The sequence below is a fragment of the Falco peregrinus genome, chromosome 11 (assembly GCF_023634155.1).
Source record: "Falco peregrinus isolate bFalPer1 chromosome 11, bFalPer1.pri, whole genome shotgun sequence".
Taxonomy (NCBI): domain Eukaryota; kingdom Metazoa; phylum Chordata; class Aves; order Falconiformes; family Falconidae; genus Falco; species Falco peregrinus.
The window spans coordinates 1,901,063-1,919,758 of NC_073731.1; the positions used below are offsets into that span (position 1 = coordinate 1,901,063).

At 41.2% G+C, this 18,696-nt stretch overlaps 1 protein-coding gene across 3 annotated transcripts in view; it reads left to right on the forward strand.

The window, feature by feature from the left end:
- Positions 1–2,381: 2,381 nt before the first annotated feature.
- The window catches only part of EML6 (EMAP like 6), a 118,083-nt gene continuing 101,768 nt past the window's right edge, over positions 2,382–18,696 (forward strand). For all 3 annotated transcript variants that reach the window (XM_027783268.2, XM_005235031.3, XM_055816009.1), the window contains exon 1: positions 2,382–3,110. In XM_027783268.2, coding sequence (XP_027639069.2) covers positions 2,914–3,110 — 197 coding nt within the window. In that variant the 5' untranslated portion in view covers positions 2,382–2,913. The remainder of the gene's footprint in view (positions 3,111–18,696) is intronic.

The following is an 18,696-nucleotide window of genomic DNA, read 5'->3' on the forward strand; positions in this document are numbered from 1 at the left end:
AAAGTCTTTGCGACTAGGTTCCTCAAGGACTGCTGGAAGAGGGTCTTTTTATACAGGCATGCCTGTCCCGAGGACCTGGCATATTACCAAAGGGAAATGAATGAAAGATCAAAGACTTGTCCCGACAGATTTGAAATGGCAGAGATCAGCACACGAATGTAAATGCATTTGCTGTTTTCTGTGTTATCATTCTGTTTGAAAAGGGCTTTTGCAGTAATGGATTGTGAGCTCGGCCACAACGATCGCCGTGCTGGCAGTCCAGGAGCGCACAGAGCAAGGCGTGTATGTGGCTGCGTGACTGCTGCGATTTGCCCAGCGACCTGCTGGAAAATCAAGTGAATGCAGCAAAATGTGGACTGCAAAGAAAGGATGGACTCATTTTGTTGTACCTTCGTTTTCCTAAATTCTTGTGAGACTTTTGGATACAATTGCAACAGGAAAAGCAGAAAGATGAGATTTCTCGTGTGCGTTTGCATATGGCCCGTGTAAATACGCAGCACGACTTTTGAGGGAAGGGCTGGGGGCAGGTGCGTTCAGCGTCTGCCGCTCCTTTTCGGCTCGCCGGTGGAAGTGCCTGCGCGAGGTAACCCCACGCACGCCTGCACACGAGCAGCCCCCGCCGCAGGACGCGCCCTCGGCACGGCGGGAACGGCGGCGCGCGGGCGGGCGCGCGTGGCGGGCGCCGGGCGGGAAGGGCTCGCGCCGCTCCCGTTGCAGCCGGGCCGCCGCCAGGGCCACCGCCCGCCGCCAGGGCCACCGCCCGCCGCCAGGGCCACCGCCCGCCGCGGCAGAGCCGTCCCGCCGCCAGGGCCACCGCCCGCCGCCAGGGCCACCGCCCGCCGCGGCAGAGCCGTCCCGCCGCGGCAGAGCCGTCCCGCCGCCAGGGCCACCGCCCGCCGCCAGGGCCACCGCCCGCCGCCAGGGCCACCGCCCGCCGCCAGGGCCACCGCCCGCCGCGGCAGAGCCGTCCCGCCGCCAGGGCCACCGCCCGCCGCCAGGGCCACCGCCCGCCGCGGCAGAGCCGTCCCGCCGCCAGGGCCACCGCCCGCCGCCAGGGCCACCGCCCGCCGCGGCAGAGCCGTCCCGCCGCCAGGGCCACCGCCCGCCGCCTCGCCGCGCGGCGCCCTGGGAGTCGTAGTCTGCGCCCTCGCGCTGGCGCCGCCGTGAGGCGCCGCGGCGGCCCGGCTGAGCCCCGCCGTTGCCGCTCATCGCGCTGAGGGAGCGCCGGCCTGTGGCGCCGCCGCCTCCGGTGCGCACGGGGAAGGGGCGGCTGTCGTCGGGCGGCGGGGGAGGCGCCGCTGCCCGCCCCGCCGGGCTCCAGCTCGCCGAGGCGGAGGCGCGCTCCCGCCTCCCGGCGGTGTCCGGCCCTGAGGCGCCGGGGGTGGCCCGGCTCGCCCGCCCCGGGCGGGGACGTTGCTGCGTCGGCTGGCGAGCGCCAGGCTGATCGCGGTAGGGGCCGGGGGCCGTGAGAGGCGATACCCTCGTGGCGGCTGTGGCTTTGGGCGTGATGCCAGGTTTTACTGTAAGGTTTGCCCCAGGTGTGGAGCGCAATTCGCTCGGGGCAGGTGGTGCCGCTTGCGGGTTATGTTGCCTGCGTCCCGGGGAGCGCTGCCGGCGCCGTGGCCGTTTATGTAAGCCGCTATCGACACGCTGCTCTTCGGTTTGGGCAGACAGGGAACGTGAGGCAAGTTGTGTGGGGAAAGGTAAAGGGGTTAGCCTGCTAGCGGGCAGTTGATTCTTCCCTTCTCCCTGGCGCTATGCTGTATGAATGAGCCTTCGGTTTTGCTCCTCTGATTTTAGCGTTCTGTTCCCTGTGGTTGTGGCCGAGTTTCCGGAGGGTTGGGATTGGTTTCTTGTTGAGTGATACTATAAAGCGGTGGATACCTTATCACAAACAACATGCAGCAACCTCACGCAGCTGATAATGACAATACAAATCTTGCTTTAGAAAAAGCAGAAGACAGGAAAGGAAATTTTTCCTTGGTAATATTCCAAAGGATGACAGTAAATAAAAACACAAGCCCCCGCTGCTTCGTGGCAAATTGGAGCGGTTTGTAACTGAAAAATGGGAAACGTAGTATTGTTTTAATCACCTAGTTGCTGTAGACTCCAAAAGAAGGAAGAGTTGGGTTGCTGGGGGATAAGGAAAGGTGGGGTAATATCACCATGTTTATGCTGGATGTTCTATATGAATCCTCTCTTCTCATATTATCTCATACGAGGACTCAGAGCATTGGATCCTGCTGGAAAGGCTTGAAAGACCCTAGACCACTCAGAACTGCCACAGCATGGATCAAACAGTGCCCCCCCCCCGCCCCCCGCCCCCCGCCAGAGTAGTCCCTTTGCATTTGAAATACACATGCATTCTGCAATTCAAAACCACGGGTTTTGTGTTTTCTGTCTTTCAGTTTTGACCCAAAGATAGCTATCTTAAAAAGGAGAGCTCCCAGGAAGCTTTTTGCAGGAAGCCAAGAAGGTGCAATACGGGAGATGCAGCAGAGAGCCTTTGGCAGGTGGTGGTGGTGGTGACGCACAGAAGTTACTTTGCCTTCGGAAAGAAAAAGCCCTGTCTGCTGCTGATGTAGGTGTGTTTTTGTGATCTCCCTTCTCCCCCAAGAAGTTGCCTGGGTCGCGCAGCGGCGGGGAAACGGCAGCTGCTCGTCCTGGGCAGCAGCAGCAGCAGCAGCAGATTATGGTGGCAGCGCAGCGGCGAGAGCAGCGGCGGCGGCAGACCTGATCCGCGAATGCGTTTTCCACTTCAGATCGTCGCTCGGAGGTGCCACCTGAAGCTTCTCAGCTGGGCAGGGATCGCTAACGTTTGAGAGCGGAAAACCCTGGAGGGGGAAGGAGTTAAGGGAAGGAGGGGCAGCGCTAGGTTTTGTGTGTGCTTGTGGGGAGAGGGGATTGGTTATCATGGCGGATCGGACAGCTCCTAGATGCCAGCTCCGTCTGGAGTGGGTTTACGGGTACAGGGGTCACCAGTGCCGCAACAACCTGTACTACACGGCAGGCAAAGAGGTGGTTTACTTCGTGGCTGGAGTCGGCGTGGTTTACAACACCAGAGAGCACAGCCAGAAATTCTTCCTCGGGCACAACGATGATATTATCAGGTAAGGGGGCTGACTTTTCTGCTGGTGGGGTGGGGTGGGGTTTAAAGGGAAGGGAGGAGAATGTAGGGCTGGCAGAATACCCCCTCCTTGCTGCATACAGCTCAGCTTGTACCTGTCGTTTCAAAGCAGCTCAGATTTGTTAGCAGCAGGGTCTGTGAAAGCTGAATTTCTAGATACTGTTGATCATCATCATCTTTGTAGCAAAGCTTCAAAATGTTGCACTAAGAGAGAAGATAAGGTTTTCTATGGCACTGCACCAAAAGGAAAGCACTTTGTTTCGGTATGGAAATGCACTGGAAAGGTCTTGGTTCAACAGTGCTGCAAAATTGTGGATCCCGCACCTTGACATTTCCACAGCTGGGACCCTGGCTTACTCATTCTGATGTCTTATAGAAGGCAGGTGTAGCTCACCTTACACTCAGCAAACCCCAGCACAAGTGTGCCAATAATTTGGCACACAGGTCAAACTAATATTTTTTATTATTATTTATTTTATATATTTATATATCTATAAAATCTGGAAAATTTAAATCAAAATCAAGTTTAGCTTTTTGTACTGCAGCCAAAAACTCCCAAGCGTGCTGGTGCAAGATGGCTACAGATGCCCAGGTCTTGCTCCTGGTCTGACCGGTTCGTTGTCTCTTTCTCTTAAATTCTGCCCAAGAAGTGAATTTAATTGATGATGTTGTCCTACTGAAATACTACTTTTGTTGCATCTCACAAAAAAACACAGTAAAAATGTGGTTACAGAGTAAAAAGGTAGCCTTTTAACACATCTGTCCAAAATACAGAAATTTACATCTGTAAAATAGAAAATGAATGTTGTATCTACTACTTTATGACAGAAATCTGAACCTAGAAAATCCTTATAAAGGATGTTGTGTGGTAATGATACTCCTTTGAGCATAGCTAACTGCTGCCCTCCCTATTCACCTAATTCAGCATGAATGAAGTGTTTTCCTGATGATGTGAAACCAGAATAGTCCCAGGTGACTCATGGTGCGGTAGTACTGTGGAAACATCTGCTGAAGTCAGAGTTTTGACACTCAGTAGCAAAATCACATAACTGCCATGTAATCATTCTGGAACCTTGTTTACAGAAAACCATCCACTTTTCCTAGTGAGAGCTTGTGGCTGCTGTGTATCCTCATAGCATTCTTCTCTTTATAATGTATTAAAGCAGTAGCATTTTATGAAGTACGGTGGATGTTTGTAAAAGTTTGTTCTGGTTTCAAAGGTATTATCAGTTCCAAAAGGCTGTTTATATAGACACTCAGCTGCTCCAGACCTTCAGAGAAGAATGAGTATTTTAGCTGTTTATTTTAGGACATCTCATATTAGGTGACTGCTTTTGGCAGCGTCACATTTAGAATGTACCATGGGAATAGAAAGAATATCGGATTCTGATATTTGTACTTCGATACTGCCTATGCCTGTTCTCTTTAAAGAAAACTAGCAACCACCTCTTCAGGCTAGGAGGTGTTTTGAGGGACTCGCTGTATGTCCAACTAATGCTTTGGAAAGATGAGTTTGGTTTCTGATATGCAATGAGATCAAAATTCTGTAGGACAACTGTAGTTTCTATAAAGGATGAAACATTTGGGTCCAGAGAGCATGAGCAGGACCCAAATAACAGTTAATTTCACCTTTTAGTGGCTGAGAAATGTTGCTGTCGCATGGGATTTAAGGAAGTAGAGAATCTCCAAAATACTGCTAGAATATTCTATTGTTTGCAACCATTTGTTTGCCTCCTTTGCTGTTGATGCACTTTGCAGTCCTTATTGATGCGATATCCCATCACTGTAAGCACTTTTAAGTAGATGGTTCCTTGTGTGGTTATGTGGTATGGCTAATAAATGCGGGAATTTAAATTCTCATATTTTCGGCTTCACAGCTCTCATCCAATTGAGATGAATGGGATGAATGTACTTATTCAATTTTTCTGGTTTTGTTGGTATTTGCTTGCCTGAGACCAGCTTCTAAACAGCAGGGCTTACATTCGCAGTCCAACATGTTGTAATTTCTAAAGAGATTTGAAACACCATTTAAAAAAAGAAACCTTGCAGATTTTGCAAAATACCGCAAAATCATGAAGACTGGAAGACCTTGAAGTGGGAAGATCTTCCCTTCTGAGGACTGCCATTAGCCATTTCTGTGTTGAAAGGTTTCAGTGAATACTATTTTGTGGAAAAAAACCCTAGATGAACCCATAATTCAGAGAGTTGAGAACCTGTGTATTACCTTGAAGTATTTATTAAAATCATGAAAGTGGATATTTGTCCTTGGTGAAAAGGTCAGATGTTCAATGTGTTTTCACAAGATAAATAGTTCTGCCTCTTGTTTTTGTATCAAGATAATGCAGTTGGACATAATTTAGTTTGGCCTAAGGTAGACCAGAATGTATGGGATTAATGGAGAAATACCATTTTTTTTCCCCAAAATTTGTATTTGAAAAACAAGTTCTGTTTGTATAAAGAACTTGACCTATGCACTCAGCTAATAAGGTGGAGGTTCAGAGTACGAACAGGGGAGCTCTGAAGCATCTGTTTTCTGTGCAAGGCCACTGCAAGGTGTTGTGCTTCCAAGTTCTTCCTCCTTTTAACTTCAGGATGAGATGAGGTCCTGAACTACCCGAATTAGCTTTGAAGTGAGCCCTGCTTTGTGGAGGGGTTGGACTGGCTATCCTCCAGAGTTCTCCTTCAACCTAAAGTGTTCTGTGACTCTTTTGTTATTTCCAGCCATATAATACAGTTCTTTTTGCATGTTACTTAGTTCATGCTATTGATTAACAAGTACTGTCATTATATGTCCTTACTTTGGATCAACACGTAGTTGAAATGAATAGAGTTGGCTCCAGTCTCTGAAGTCTGCCAATGCATTTTGTTTAGAGAATAAAAAGTCATGTCATTTATGAAGTTTACTTTATAATCAGATCATGAAATACACCCTGTTCTTCTCCCTTCCTCTTTAAAAAAAAAAAATTAATAAAATTTTTGAGTGAAAATCTTTGATTCTTGAGTGCAGCCTAGCAGCTCTGGGGTGGTGATGGTCAGAATGCTCCTCCTTTCTCTGAGCTGTGAGCCCTACAGTTTACCCGACAGTCTGTGTTACAGGCTACAAAGCAATCGTGAAGTGTCTTGCACGGTAGTTCTACATTTGATTGTTCTGGAAAGGTGATCTAGCTGAAGCATCATAGCTAACGTGTAATAGCTAGGTAAAAGCATAGCTATTGCCACGTTTTAATGTGGAAAGTGTCATGTAGCCGTATCGTTGTGCGTGTAACTGATTTTCACTGAATTCAGTCATTCGTGCTTGGCAGGATTAGGTATCAGAAGCTGTAATATTACCATATGGGGATTGTTTCCTTCTTGAGTAAAAATGGCCTTTTGCAGCAGCTCATCATAATGGCTGTTAGGTTGATGTATTAATGAGAATCTTGCAATTCATGCAGTGTCACCACCTTCAATGGAATTCATGCAAGTGTAGGATCTATGTTTAGCATTACCACTTGCAAGACTGGATCGTTAGTTTTGACAGTAATTGAACACTTTCAAAAGAACAGTAGGTTTTCTTACTTCTATAGTATTACTTCTATAGCAGCAAGCAATTAGATCACTCCTCTTTTTTAATCTTGATGAAATATTGAATAGAGGCAGTTCTTTCCTCTAATTTTTCTACAATTTCTGCATGTGAAAGCCAAAAAATCTTGCCATGGAAAACAGCAAAAATAAAAATATAACCAGCTGATACACTTTCCAGTATAATTAAAAATACAGTTGATTTTATTTATTTTTACAGAATTCATTTGCAAACAGAGGTTCCTAACTGTGAGAAAATTTTCCAGTGGTGTTATAATAAAGTTATATCATATGACCCTGTTCTTGTAGTTCTAAGAAATTTTGCAGTATTGATCAGTATTCCTGAATATGTCGAAACTTACTGAGAGAACACCTTTGACAGCATATTGAAGACTTCACCTACCTCAGTTTCTTCTGTTATCTGTTGTAGTGTTACACACTTACAGAAGCACATTTTGCATTCCAGTTGCCTTCAGGCAAGTCACTGGTGAGGCAGAGTGCCACAAGAGACGGTTCCCTTTCTCAGATCTCTCTGCAGTGTTTGCTGCCTGGGCATGGTACCTGGAAAGCCATCCTCTTATCTGTGGATACCAAAGCATGTTGTTTATCTAAGGCTGCTTACAATGTAATAGCAATGTCGGATTTATCGGAATACTGCTGTAAGTATGCTGGGGGGGGATGTTCCACTGTGCTGACAGATTGAGATTAAAAATGTGGATGTGCCAGTGGTGATTAGATTTACTGGGCTGTGAGAGTGACTAGAGGCCTGGTTTGTTCTTTGGAGCGATTGTTTCAGGAGACAGGATGCATATTGGAACATGACTGCACGTTTTCCTGACTTTCTGCAGCTCGGAAAAAAGAAATACGATGCTTGAAGCAATGTCATATATTGTTGGCTGTAGTAAATCAAATTTTGGAGTAAGTAAATTGATGGCAGAGGTATGCAAATCAAAACCTCAGAGTTAAAATATCTAAACTATACTTTAATATTTTTACTTAGAATTGTGTATTATAATATTTCTGGTTATAGGGTTGTGCTTACTTGAAGGGATCTAAAATACTTTGAATTTATGTTTAGTTGCCACCACTTGGGTGGTAAATGACAGCACTTGTTTGCTACAGAACGAAGCTCAAGTTGCTGTGGTTATAAGTGCATGGAAGACTGTACTGCTTGTGGCTTGTGCTAAACCTTCACAGAAGGTGGACATACAGGACTTCTGAAATGTAGTGACCTAAAAGATAGCAAAATAGCAATGAAGCAGTCGGAGATTTTTAACAACAGAAATTCCAGACCTGTTTCTTATGTGAATGCTATGCAAGTTCCTGTGCAAAGCCATTAAAACTTGAAAGGACTTTGGAACAGCTAGGGCGAAGCAGAATGTGAGATCCACGTACACTAAGGTGCTTTGGGAACTGGTTTGAGACAGTAGGTTGTTAAGAGTTTCATATTTGAGAAATTAATCCCCCATAAAAACTCATCTAATCAGCTTATTGCTTCTTTTGCTTTCCATCTCAAAAGAAAAAAGGGGAAAATGCCATTTTTTTCATGAAATTCTGGTGGCCACTTTTTGCTCTGCCTCATTGCTGTGCTGCATTTAGATTTTAAGTCTTTTCTGGGGCATGAGCAGCTATAAATATTTGTTTCTTAAATATCCATATTAATGCATCAGACATGTTGGAATATATAGTTAGAGTATCTTATTGAATGTTATCTTAAAAATGCATAGATGAGTTAAAAGTGTAGAGAAACTCAGCAGGCGTTTGCAGCAATATGTCTGGGAGAACAGCTGTCCTTTAACTGCAGTATTTCAGCAGACCAGTCCACATGAATCCCAGTGGTAGGGGATGGGTCAGGTATGGTAGCAGAAGAATAAGTAAGATCTATTGCTTGTCCAGCCACAGCTCGCTTGCTTGTTTGGACAACTGAAAAGATGTTTATTATTAAAAATCACAATTAGAATTTTGAACATTCAAATAATCAAATTGATTTAACTCATTTTCAAAATGGAAAAGAAATTACCATGTCCAACAAAACAGGAAGTACTTGCATTGCTCTGTAGAAAATGTTTGGATCTTTATTATGATTTTAGCTTTTCACAGCTGAAAAAGACAAGTGGTTAAGTCTGTATCAGATAATATATTAAATTTCTTATTGGATTTCCATGAATAAACTCATTAACATGCAGAACTGAGTATCTAGCTTATTAAATATCAGCGTTTTCGTATGTGTTAGTCTTATATTGGTATTTTGCAGTTAGAGATTTCTCTGTCACATTATTTCACCTTACCCCTGCCCCTTCACTGCTTACAGTATCTTAAAAAAATTAACCTTTTTTTTTTTTTTTTTTTTTTTTACACATTTGCTCTGCATTAGCTATCTGCAAGTCTTTGCGGTTTTTATTTTAATTTTATCAGGTAGTGGTGTATAATTGCTGTTTTAACAGGATGAAAACTCATGGAAAACATTTTGATATGAATAACCAAATTATCTTTTTAATTAGAAGTATAGGGGTGGGGGGAACTTAGAGGTTAGTTTTATATTACCATTTTCTACTATAAAAATTCCTGCAAAAGTATACAAATTGTAATTTTTACAGAAGTTTATAAAATGTATCTTGTAGGACAGAAAAGATCAACCTCTATGAACTATTATTTGTATCTTTCTTACTGACTAAATAGATGTCAGATAGATTTACCTAGGCAATTTCCAGACACGCAGTTTCTTCCAAGTCTTGATTAGGATTTTGCAGGAAGAATCATATCTCTCTTTTAACACTTAATGGAAAAATACTATTGTGTATTTCAGCAATTAGGATTAAAAATTCATACTTTTGCCTGTAATAACTTGTTCATAACTGGGTATCTCAAGAAAAAGTTGTGTCTGGTAGGGGCTGCAAGCATCCTTCCAACATATTCACCATGCAGACTGGCAACTAGGATTTTTCAGATGAGGAGGTGCAAGTTGCTGTAGGCCAGGCTTTGGGCTTTTCCTCAAGGACACAAGGCCTGCACTTCCTTTGGTGAAACTAGAAGAGAGAGTGTTTTGGTTTTGTACTGCATTGCAGAAGAAAGCTCTTTTGCTGTAGTATATTTAGGAATAGAAACAGGGTTTTCAGTTTGTGGAGGCTGTTACTTATTTTTTTAAAAAAGTCTTGGATAAGAAGAACTGCAGCAATATTTGTAGGAGTACTTCTGAAACATCTCTGTAGAAGGACAAACTGCTGGCACTGTTTTCAGGTACCATAAATATTCTATGAAGTATCCTCCATGACTTTAGTACTAGGCTTGTGGCTGGCATCTATGTGCTTTCTACAGCTCCAAGGGTTTGAATGTTCCTCTGCAAAAGTAGGAGGGGTGTTAAGGTCTTCAGAAGTTTTCTGCTCACTTGCCTACTGCTCAGGCTTTTAGGAACCTTGGTGAACAGCAAAAATGCCTACTTTTTTTTCCCGCTTAAAGTCTCTTCTTTGGAATAGCAGCTTGTTTTTCATGACATGCATTTCCACCCCAAGGACATTTAGTTGTCCAGAGTTTCTGTCTTAACACATGTTGAATTGTTCTTTAGAGGTGGTATTTATAATGGACTTGGAATGAGACCTCCAAAGCTTTAGGTAGGCCTGAACTTAAGGCCAAGTATAAACCATATGTTTATGTCTGTCTTGAAGACTGACGCGATGAACCAACCCATGGGATCTCTAAAGGAGACACCGTTGAACCCTGCTGTGTTTCCGGGGACAGTGGCATTGGGTGCACCCCGGGAAGAACATCACAGCGCTTTTGGCTGGGGTCATTGGTAGTGCAGGGAAAGGGTTATAGGCATTGTGCAAATATGCTGGAAAGAAAAGTTACTGGTTTAGTTTTCACCTCACTTCTATGTTATGTTCTGAACAAAATTGTGAAAGTTGTTAAGAGCAACTTAATGATGGTGTATTACTCAAACGAAGCAAGGAGGTGTTGCTGTTTGCGTGACACTGCATAGTGGTGATGTATATAGTGAGTTGTACACTGGCTTTTGCAACCTCCTGAGCTTTTTGCGCTTACCGGTGCAGTCCCACTTACAGCGTAGTGACTCAACTCCACAGTCAGAGATGGACGTGTTGATTCCAAATGTTGGTGTGTTGTGTTGCTATCCACATTCAGATTTCAGAATTCTTGAGGTATTTTGTGTGTACTAATGTGGTTTTAATATAAAATGCATCAAGTTTCTTTAAACAGCCTAACAGTATAATGAACTTTGGTATGCTGTATCTTGGTGATATAATTTCTCTTGATGCTGGCACTGAAGCCTGTTCTTTGTTTTGTGACAGATGGATTGGAATACACTGAACCTATGGTATTGAAATAGAATATGAAATAAACTATACTCTGAGAGAGATATAGCAACCCCTTAATTTTGGTTGCTTGACACTCCTTGTTACAAAAGGTGTTACTGAATTTTTACGGGGAATTTTGAGCACCTTCATTATTTTTAGCAGACCTGCACATTCAAGCAATAATCCTACATGAAAGTTACAGACTAGTAATATAGTTGATGTATAGGCATACTAATATTGATGCATCTACATCAAAATTGGACGTGTATTTATGCAAAACATCTGCTTCCTCATCTTCAGAAATTGTCTTCCATATGCAGGGATAAAAATTGCAAGTGTCATTTACTCTTGTACTGTCTTTAGTAGTAACATTACTTGCAAATATTAATTGCAAAGTAAGGTTATCTATAACAGTTTAGGCCAAGATAAGCTGAACTGAAGAGTTCAGGATACAGTATAATATTTTCCCCGCTCTTTTTTTTTAAAAGTAATGCTGTTAATTCTAGAAATTATTTAAGTTAACTACAGTAAAAAGAGAGAAACACTAAAATATCCCTTCGGTATATTACAGCTTTACTTGCAATTAAGGTTAGAGTATTTTTTCCTGTCGCCCTGACTAATCAGACCATACTTCCTTCTATCTTAAGCTGTGTTTAACAAAAGGTTAGTCACTGCCAGCTTCTGTCTGACCAGAAAACATGTTAAATTTCCTTCATTTTTTCTTTCATATCTTTATTTTTTGAATACTATTCATAAAGCATCTCAAGGAACTTCTGGCTTAGTTCTTCAAATGCTGGTGTCTATGATTAAGTAGAAGCTGAGCTTTCTTTTTGGCCTTTTATCTGTCAGAATATAAGAAGGATGATGATATATATGTGACAAGTTGCACTAACAGGGCCAGCTCTTTGGTCCTGTTTACACTGGTCTTGAGTATGTATTAGTGTGGCTGCATTTAAACAAGATTTTAGCAGTAGGTCTATAGCAGAAACCTGATCCCTCTAGGATTCCGAGATGTTTAGAAATGATACTTTTTTTTTTTTAAAACATTCATTGAAATGCTGTTCAATGAAGCTACTCTTTCTATTAGCAGCTGTAAAACAAGTTTGAAATGTGCAATTATGCTCCTGATCCAAGGTCTTACGCAGGTCCAGTGACTACTGCGTGTGGACTGGCTCCACTACTTTGAGGTTTGCATTTTTTTAAAAATACCTGACAAGAGGAGGAGGCCACAGATGTCTAAAAGGATATTGCATTGAGCCTTTAGGAAAACTGTCTCTTGTTGAAAGAGCCATTTTAAAACTTTTGCTTGTCAGACAGAAGAGACTTGATTACATCTGGGAATTAGATACAACCATCGCAGTTTGACAAGCTGCCTTAAGGATGGGCAGCTCTGTGCTATATTCCTTGTAAGACTGCTTATAATGCAATCCCTCTTTCCCAAGAGGTAAATACTGTCAATGTCTTTTGCCAGAGAGTTCTCTTGGCTGTTTGGTTAAGCATCTGGAGGTGGCCTTGCACTAAACCGTAAGACTGTACCTGTGTTTTCCCTGCGTCTGTGCAGCTGACACCTTCAGTGTGGTTGCCTTAGGGTTGGCTATGTAAGTTGCGTTCCAGCACCTGTAGTCCTGATCTGTGGCATAAGAATGTAATGGTGTTGTACAAATGAGGATCTAACCCAGAATTACTTCTGTCGGACTAATCTTGAAGACATACTCTAGTTTTGGCCTGTAGTGGCTATTTTACGTCTTAATCCAGGAAACAGTTTTTAAAGAATTGCCCCTGAGCTACATGGTTGTGGAAAACTGCATTTTGCAAAAGGTGCTTAAAGCAGGTAGCCCACTAAAATCACAAACAGGAATATTGCTTTCTCTTCTTAGAAGCATGTTAGTTTAATGTAACACCATAGGTCTGGCAGGTAAGTATCATTAATTGGGTAAACAAGTAATAATTCATTAAACATTTTAAAAAGAAATGTACCCCAGAGAACTTTATTACCTAGTAATAGATACATGTCTTCCTTAAGTGGTATGTTTTCACAAAAGGTTTTACCAGAACTTGTTCAGGTAATGCTGTTTCAGGAAATTTGCTAGATGCATCTCTTTGGATAGAGCCACCTGAAAGAAATAGAAAGGGATTGTGCACTAAAGTTTAACATAGACATGACATTGATAATGATAGAAAAGTTGCTTATCCAGACGCTTGCGCAGAGCCTTCCTGGATATTTTTAGAAGATTGAGATTATTGGACATGGGCTCAGGATATGAAACTCTGCTCTTTGACACTCAGTAAGATTTTTGAGTGGTTAATGTTGCTAAATAATGGTGTTAAAAAGAAATGCCACTGTCTTTTGTGCATTGTCACTGTTTTTTAGGTGCATGGCACTTTCCTCCTCTTTATTTCCCACGTCTTCATTTAATGAATTGGTTTCTATACCACATGTCATGCTATTCAGAATGTAATTACAATGGGGGGGGGGGGATTCTTTTGGATATGGGACTCTTTTGAACATAGAATTTTGAATATAAATTGTATCACAGATCTCAAAATAAATGTTTCCAATTAATTTCAAATGAAAATTTGATACTTTATATTGTGACTGGAAACTTTAGCAAGGACTAGATTTAAATCAGAGAGCTAATGCTCTTTATTTCTCTTCTATGAAGTGGAGATAGAACACCTTTTTTAAGAAATCTGCACATCTGTGTTAGGTTCATCTCTCTTCCATCCACTTCAGAGGAGCCTCCTTCTCTCTGCCAGAGAAGCTGGGGGATGCTAAGGCTTGCTAGACTAGAGCTGGCTTTTGTGAACATTGCTGGAGCCTGACGTTAGCTACTAGAGCTTTTGGATTCCTCCTTTCTTCTTTGTATATGCTCTAAAAAGTTTTGCAATTATAGTTCAAGAAATGGGTCATGGTGTTGCTGGAGTAGGCTGAAGTTCTTTGGGAGCAAATGGGGGGGGGGGGGGGGGGAAGCAGTCTGTGTGATGTATTTTTTGAGATGTGACCACTACATAAGTGACCTTGGGATAAATGGAAAATGGGCTAGCAGCACTGAGGAGGATAGTTAAGATTATTAAGTGAATAGGCCGGTAATAAAGTGGTTATTGAGCAGTTTGTATCCATTTCCTATGCATCAACTTGTGAACTGTACCTCCGGACAGTGTTAAGTTGGCCTAATAGCCAGTAAGGAGTTGGACTTGATGATCCTTATGGGTCCCTTCCAACTCGAGATAGTCTATGATTGCATGTAATAGGTACTGGTAGCCTGCTGCATTCATAAAAAAGTGTTGATGGTTAAGGTAAAGGACAACAAAGTGGTTTTGGAATAAGGCTCGTGTTAGCCATAATTGGTTTCTGCATTTTGTTACCTCCTGAACAGCACATCGATCCCATGACTTTCTCTGAATCAAAGAATATACAACTATTGCTTTGTTCCAAGTGAAACTTCCTTAATCTACCCAATAACAAAATTTTTGCCGGTGCATTGTTCACAGTTCAGAAGAGTTCTAAGAAGCAGCTGTGCAGGTGCTGATTACTTTTATTTCAAACTAGAAACTTTAAAACAAGCTGTGTAGGCCATGTGACAGATCTGTGTAAATAGGCTTGCTGTTTACAGGTTTGGTCTTGCAAATCTTTTTGTCTTGGTGGGAGGTTGGTGCAGTCAATACAGTGACAGTGAAAGCTGATGTTTGAGACGGAGGCAGTAGCTGCAAAGTATTTTAGACTAGACTTCTTCCGGTGATAGAGGTCTGGAAAAGCTGATTTCTCTGTAATTGCCACATTTAAAAATATATTATTTTGTAACCTGTGACTAGTGAGGACAACTAGTGTGTAAGATGTATGCATTTATTAATGGTCGTAAACCATTACTTTGGATCCAGCTAAAAGGGTGAAAGCTTTTACATTTCTGCTGTGAAATGTGTTTTGAGAAATAGATGAAAAACGGGAAGAGTTTAATCCACTATATAACTATAGCCATTGAATGTTGATAACTAGATTAATCCATCCAATATCCTCCATAGCCTCTAATTTAAGCTTATACAATGGATCAGTGAAGGTACTTCATTCCTTGCAAAGGTAAATATCATTACATCTTTAAAATGTACATACACCTTTCTAAACTAAGGATAGTAATCCTGAGTTCATTTGGCTAAGTGGTAGTTGGTTTTGTTTTTTTTTAATTTCCCTGCATGGTCATATTTCTGGTTCAGTGAAATTAATAATTCAGAAATAGAGCTAAGATGAGAAAATGTTCAGGGATCTGCATCATAAATCCCTGTAAAGGGAAAGACAAGATTAAAAGACAGTAATAAAGCATGCATGCATGTGCACACACACAGAGCGTAAACATTGTTCTAAAAAAACCTGGGGTGTTAAAGAATTTGGAGATGATGAACTCCAGATACTAGCATTTTAATGAAATTTGCATTTAATTAAATCCCTCAAATTCTATCCAAAGATCGAATACGATGAAAACATGTGGGGTTTTATTTTTTGCTGTGACCAAAATGTATCGGGCTGTGTCTGGAATTTTGCCCAGCCAACCAAAAGGGAGATTTTAATTATTGGAAGGAGTAGAGGCACTGAAATACCACAGTTGCATTCTGTTTAATTGAGCAGCATATTTGTATCCCTATTCACTTTATATCACAGCCTTATATCACTAGTATACAGGTTTTGGACTATTCTGGTATTCCTATAGCTTATAGATTGCAAGCTTCTTAGCTGCTCTTGTACCATACTGCTTCAATTAATTATATTTTAGATGATGATGAATTGCCAACAAAATCACTTTTGATACTAAAACATTTCTTGTATGAGTGATGTCCTAGTCTGTATGGCAGCCTAAAATTACTTACTGCCTTTTAAAAATTATTCTTTTATCCTTTTAAGTTTTCTTATATCCTTTTTAAAATTACTTTTCATAAATTCAGGTCTTCTCTGGCAAAACGCAAATAGTTCTATCAAAAAGAAGTGCAGTTTTATCAATAATTACTATCTTAAGGAATAGATATAAAGTGATTTCTTTGAGATAGAACTGAGCTAAGAACTTAGTTTTGAGGTTTTGAGGCATTTGCATTTTTTGTTTTGTTTTCACGTTTACTTTTCTCTAGGTTTCTATCAGATTTTCAGATTTCTAAGTTATATTGCTTCTCTCCTTGTAAGGAGATTAATTTCTTCGAGAGAGAAATAAAATACAGCATGAAAGAATATCGTATCATTTTAGTTATGTTTGCAGAGTGAGTGGAGTGCATGGCGCTAGCTATGCTAGTCTCCTACCAGTTCTTGGCTACTCACCTCCAAGGCATCACCACTGTATTACACAGCTAGGAAGGGGGCAATAAGGAGTTGTTACAAGCAGCCAGCAGTATCATTATAATAGAAGCTATAGAAAATAATTCCTCTCTTCATGTAGCAAGAAAATACAGAAGTTGATAAATGTTGGTACCTTTAAAGGCTTTTAGCAAAATATGACCTATTGTTTTATTGCCTGCTCTGCAGATGTAGAGAAGAATTCTAGAATAGTAGAACTTCAAAAGCACGTAAGGCAACAGCCTCCTACAGTTTTCAACTCTTGCACCAAACTAACAATGTCAGTGTGTATTTTCAATTTTTTTTATTGCAGTATAGATTAATGAATTACTGGAGAAATTATAAATAATAATATAATTATACAGAAAATGCGTGGCTCACATTAACAATAAATGCCAGGAATGGGATATGTTTTTGGAGAGTCCACTGTATTTTTTTGCTTAGGCTTATACTGAAGAATCAGGTATGATATATCTTTTTGCAATAGGTAACTAGCATGGATGCAGTTTAATTCTCAAAATTCCTTGATTAAGAGAGGTTGTTTTGCTCAGGAAACCTGTAAGAGGACAGAAGAGTAAGTAGATATCTGAACTGTATAGAAGGACACATGAAATCTTTAAGAGCTTGTATTTTTCAAAGCTCTGAACTAGCTCTAACTAGTATCTTAAATCAGTAATGAAGACCTGTTTCTTTGTCTGCCCACAATTAAGTCCATTGTTATTTCACACACCTGGCGGTCTGCCATCATATGGTTAAATCTGGATGTCTGCTAAGCCAAACTGAATGCAGTTGATTAGCTTGTTTTATTGAAACTGCATTCCTTTAATCCTAAATTGGGTTCATGCTCAAATAGTCTGTTCAGTTTTAGCTTCTGAGTATCATATGAGTTATTAGCAAAACCCACTTTCTCCGTGTAAGGGGAGAGTGTAATGCTTTGTCTACAGAGGCAGAAGTAAATAGAAAATAGGATATGAAGAGGAAGATGAATTTAGTTCTTCAGATGAGCCTGACAGTTGTGGCATGAAGCCTGCTGTCTCTCCTACTGTAATGTAGAAGGCAAAAACCGCTGTAACATCCATGATGCCATAAGCTAGAGAAAAAACAGAGTATTAGAAAATGACAAGCAGTAAACCGGATTATAACTGCCTGAAACTACATGCTGCCAGGCAGCTACATAATTGCATGAAACTATTTAGTCTCCCCTGCAGCCCTGAACCAAAAATACAGCAAAAAGGTCTCTGATGAGGTCTGCTCTCTGAGATTTCACAGAAAGCAGAACTCCAGATTCAGAATCTCTGCTTTGAATAGTTTGCTAAGAAGTCAAGAGAAACAATAATAGGCAAGAGAATGAGTCATAGTGCTTATGTAAAAAAAAACCCCAAACAAATATTATGACTTTTTAACTCCTAGTACCAGACTCGAAAAAGAATAATAATAATTTAAAAGGTGTTCTTTGGATAATTGTAATCTCTGTCAAATACAGCACTTAATGGATTTTGGTGGTGTAATAACTTTACAATACCTGCTCTTTCATATTTGTATCTGTGGCTGGCTGCACATCCAATAAGACACAGATAAAATTAATAACTATATGGATAATTAGTAACTGTATATTGTATAAAAAGATGCATGTGTTCTGAATAATAGGGTGTCTTGTATTATGAGGGTCCCTAATGTAGCTGCTCCTACTGAAGAAAAAATAAGCTGAAGTGGTTTGTGTATATCTTCAAAATGTATGATCAGTCATTCACCAGAACATGGAGGTTAGTGAACACTTCCAGTGATACCCTGGTTCCTCAGATATTTAATATTGAAAATTTTATCTACGTATGTAAAGCCTAAATTAACTACATGGCATTACTTTTTATTTGAAACTTACTGTATTTGCATTTTATAACAAATCAAAGCAATCCTGCCAACACTACTTAACTCAAGATAAGTCAGTATCAAGTGAGATAGTGCGTGTAGCCTGAGGGCTTTGAAGAGCGTGTCAAGTATTTATGTAGTTTCTTTCAGTTATTTAGCTTAGGTGCTACTTGAGTCAGGAGCCCAAGTTTATTTGGTTGTCAAAGGAGGACTGTTTCCAGTCAGGCAATTCAAACCTCTACCAAGTTTGTTGCCTAAAATAACCTTAAATAGAGGTACTGAGTGATTTCCCTTCATACTTTTTTTCCCAACTATCCATTTTGTAGCCAGCACAGAAGAGAAGTTACCTGATTCAAAGAACATGCTAAATTTCCAAACTCCCTCTTCGTTTTTTGGATACTTCTCTTACCATTCTGTAGAGTTGCCACAGATGTAATTTGCTTTTCAGCTATTGTGATGGCTCTGTGGGCACCACCCTATGTGCCAACATATGAATTGCTCTGTTAACACAGATGGATCAT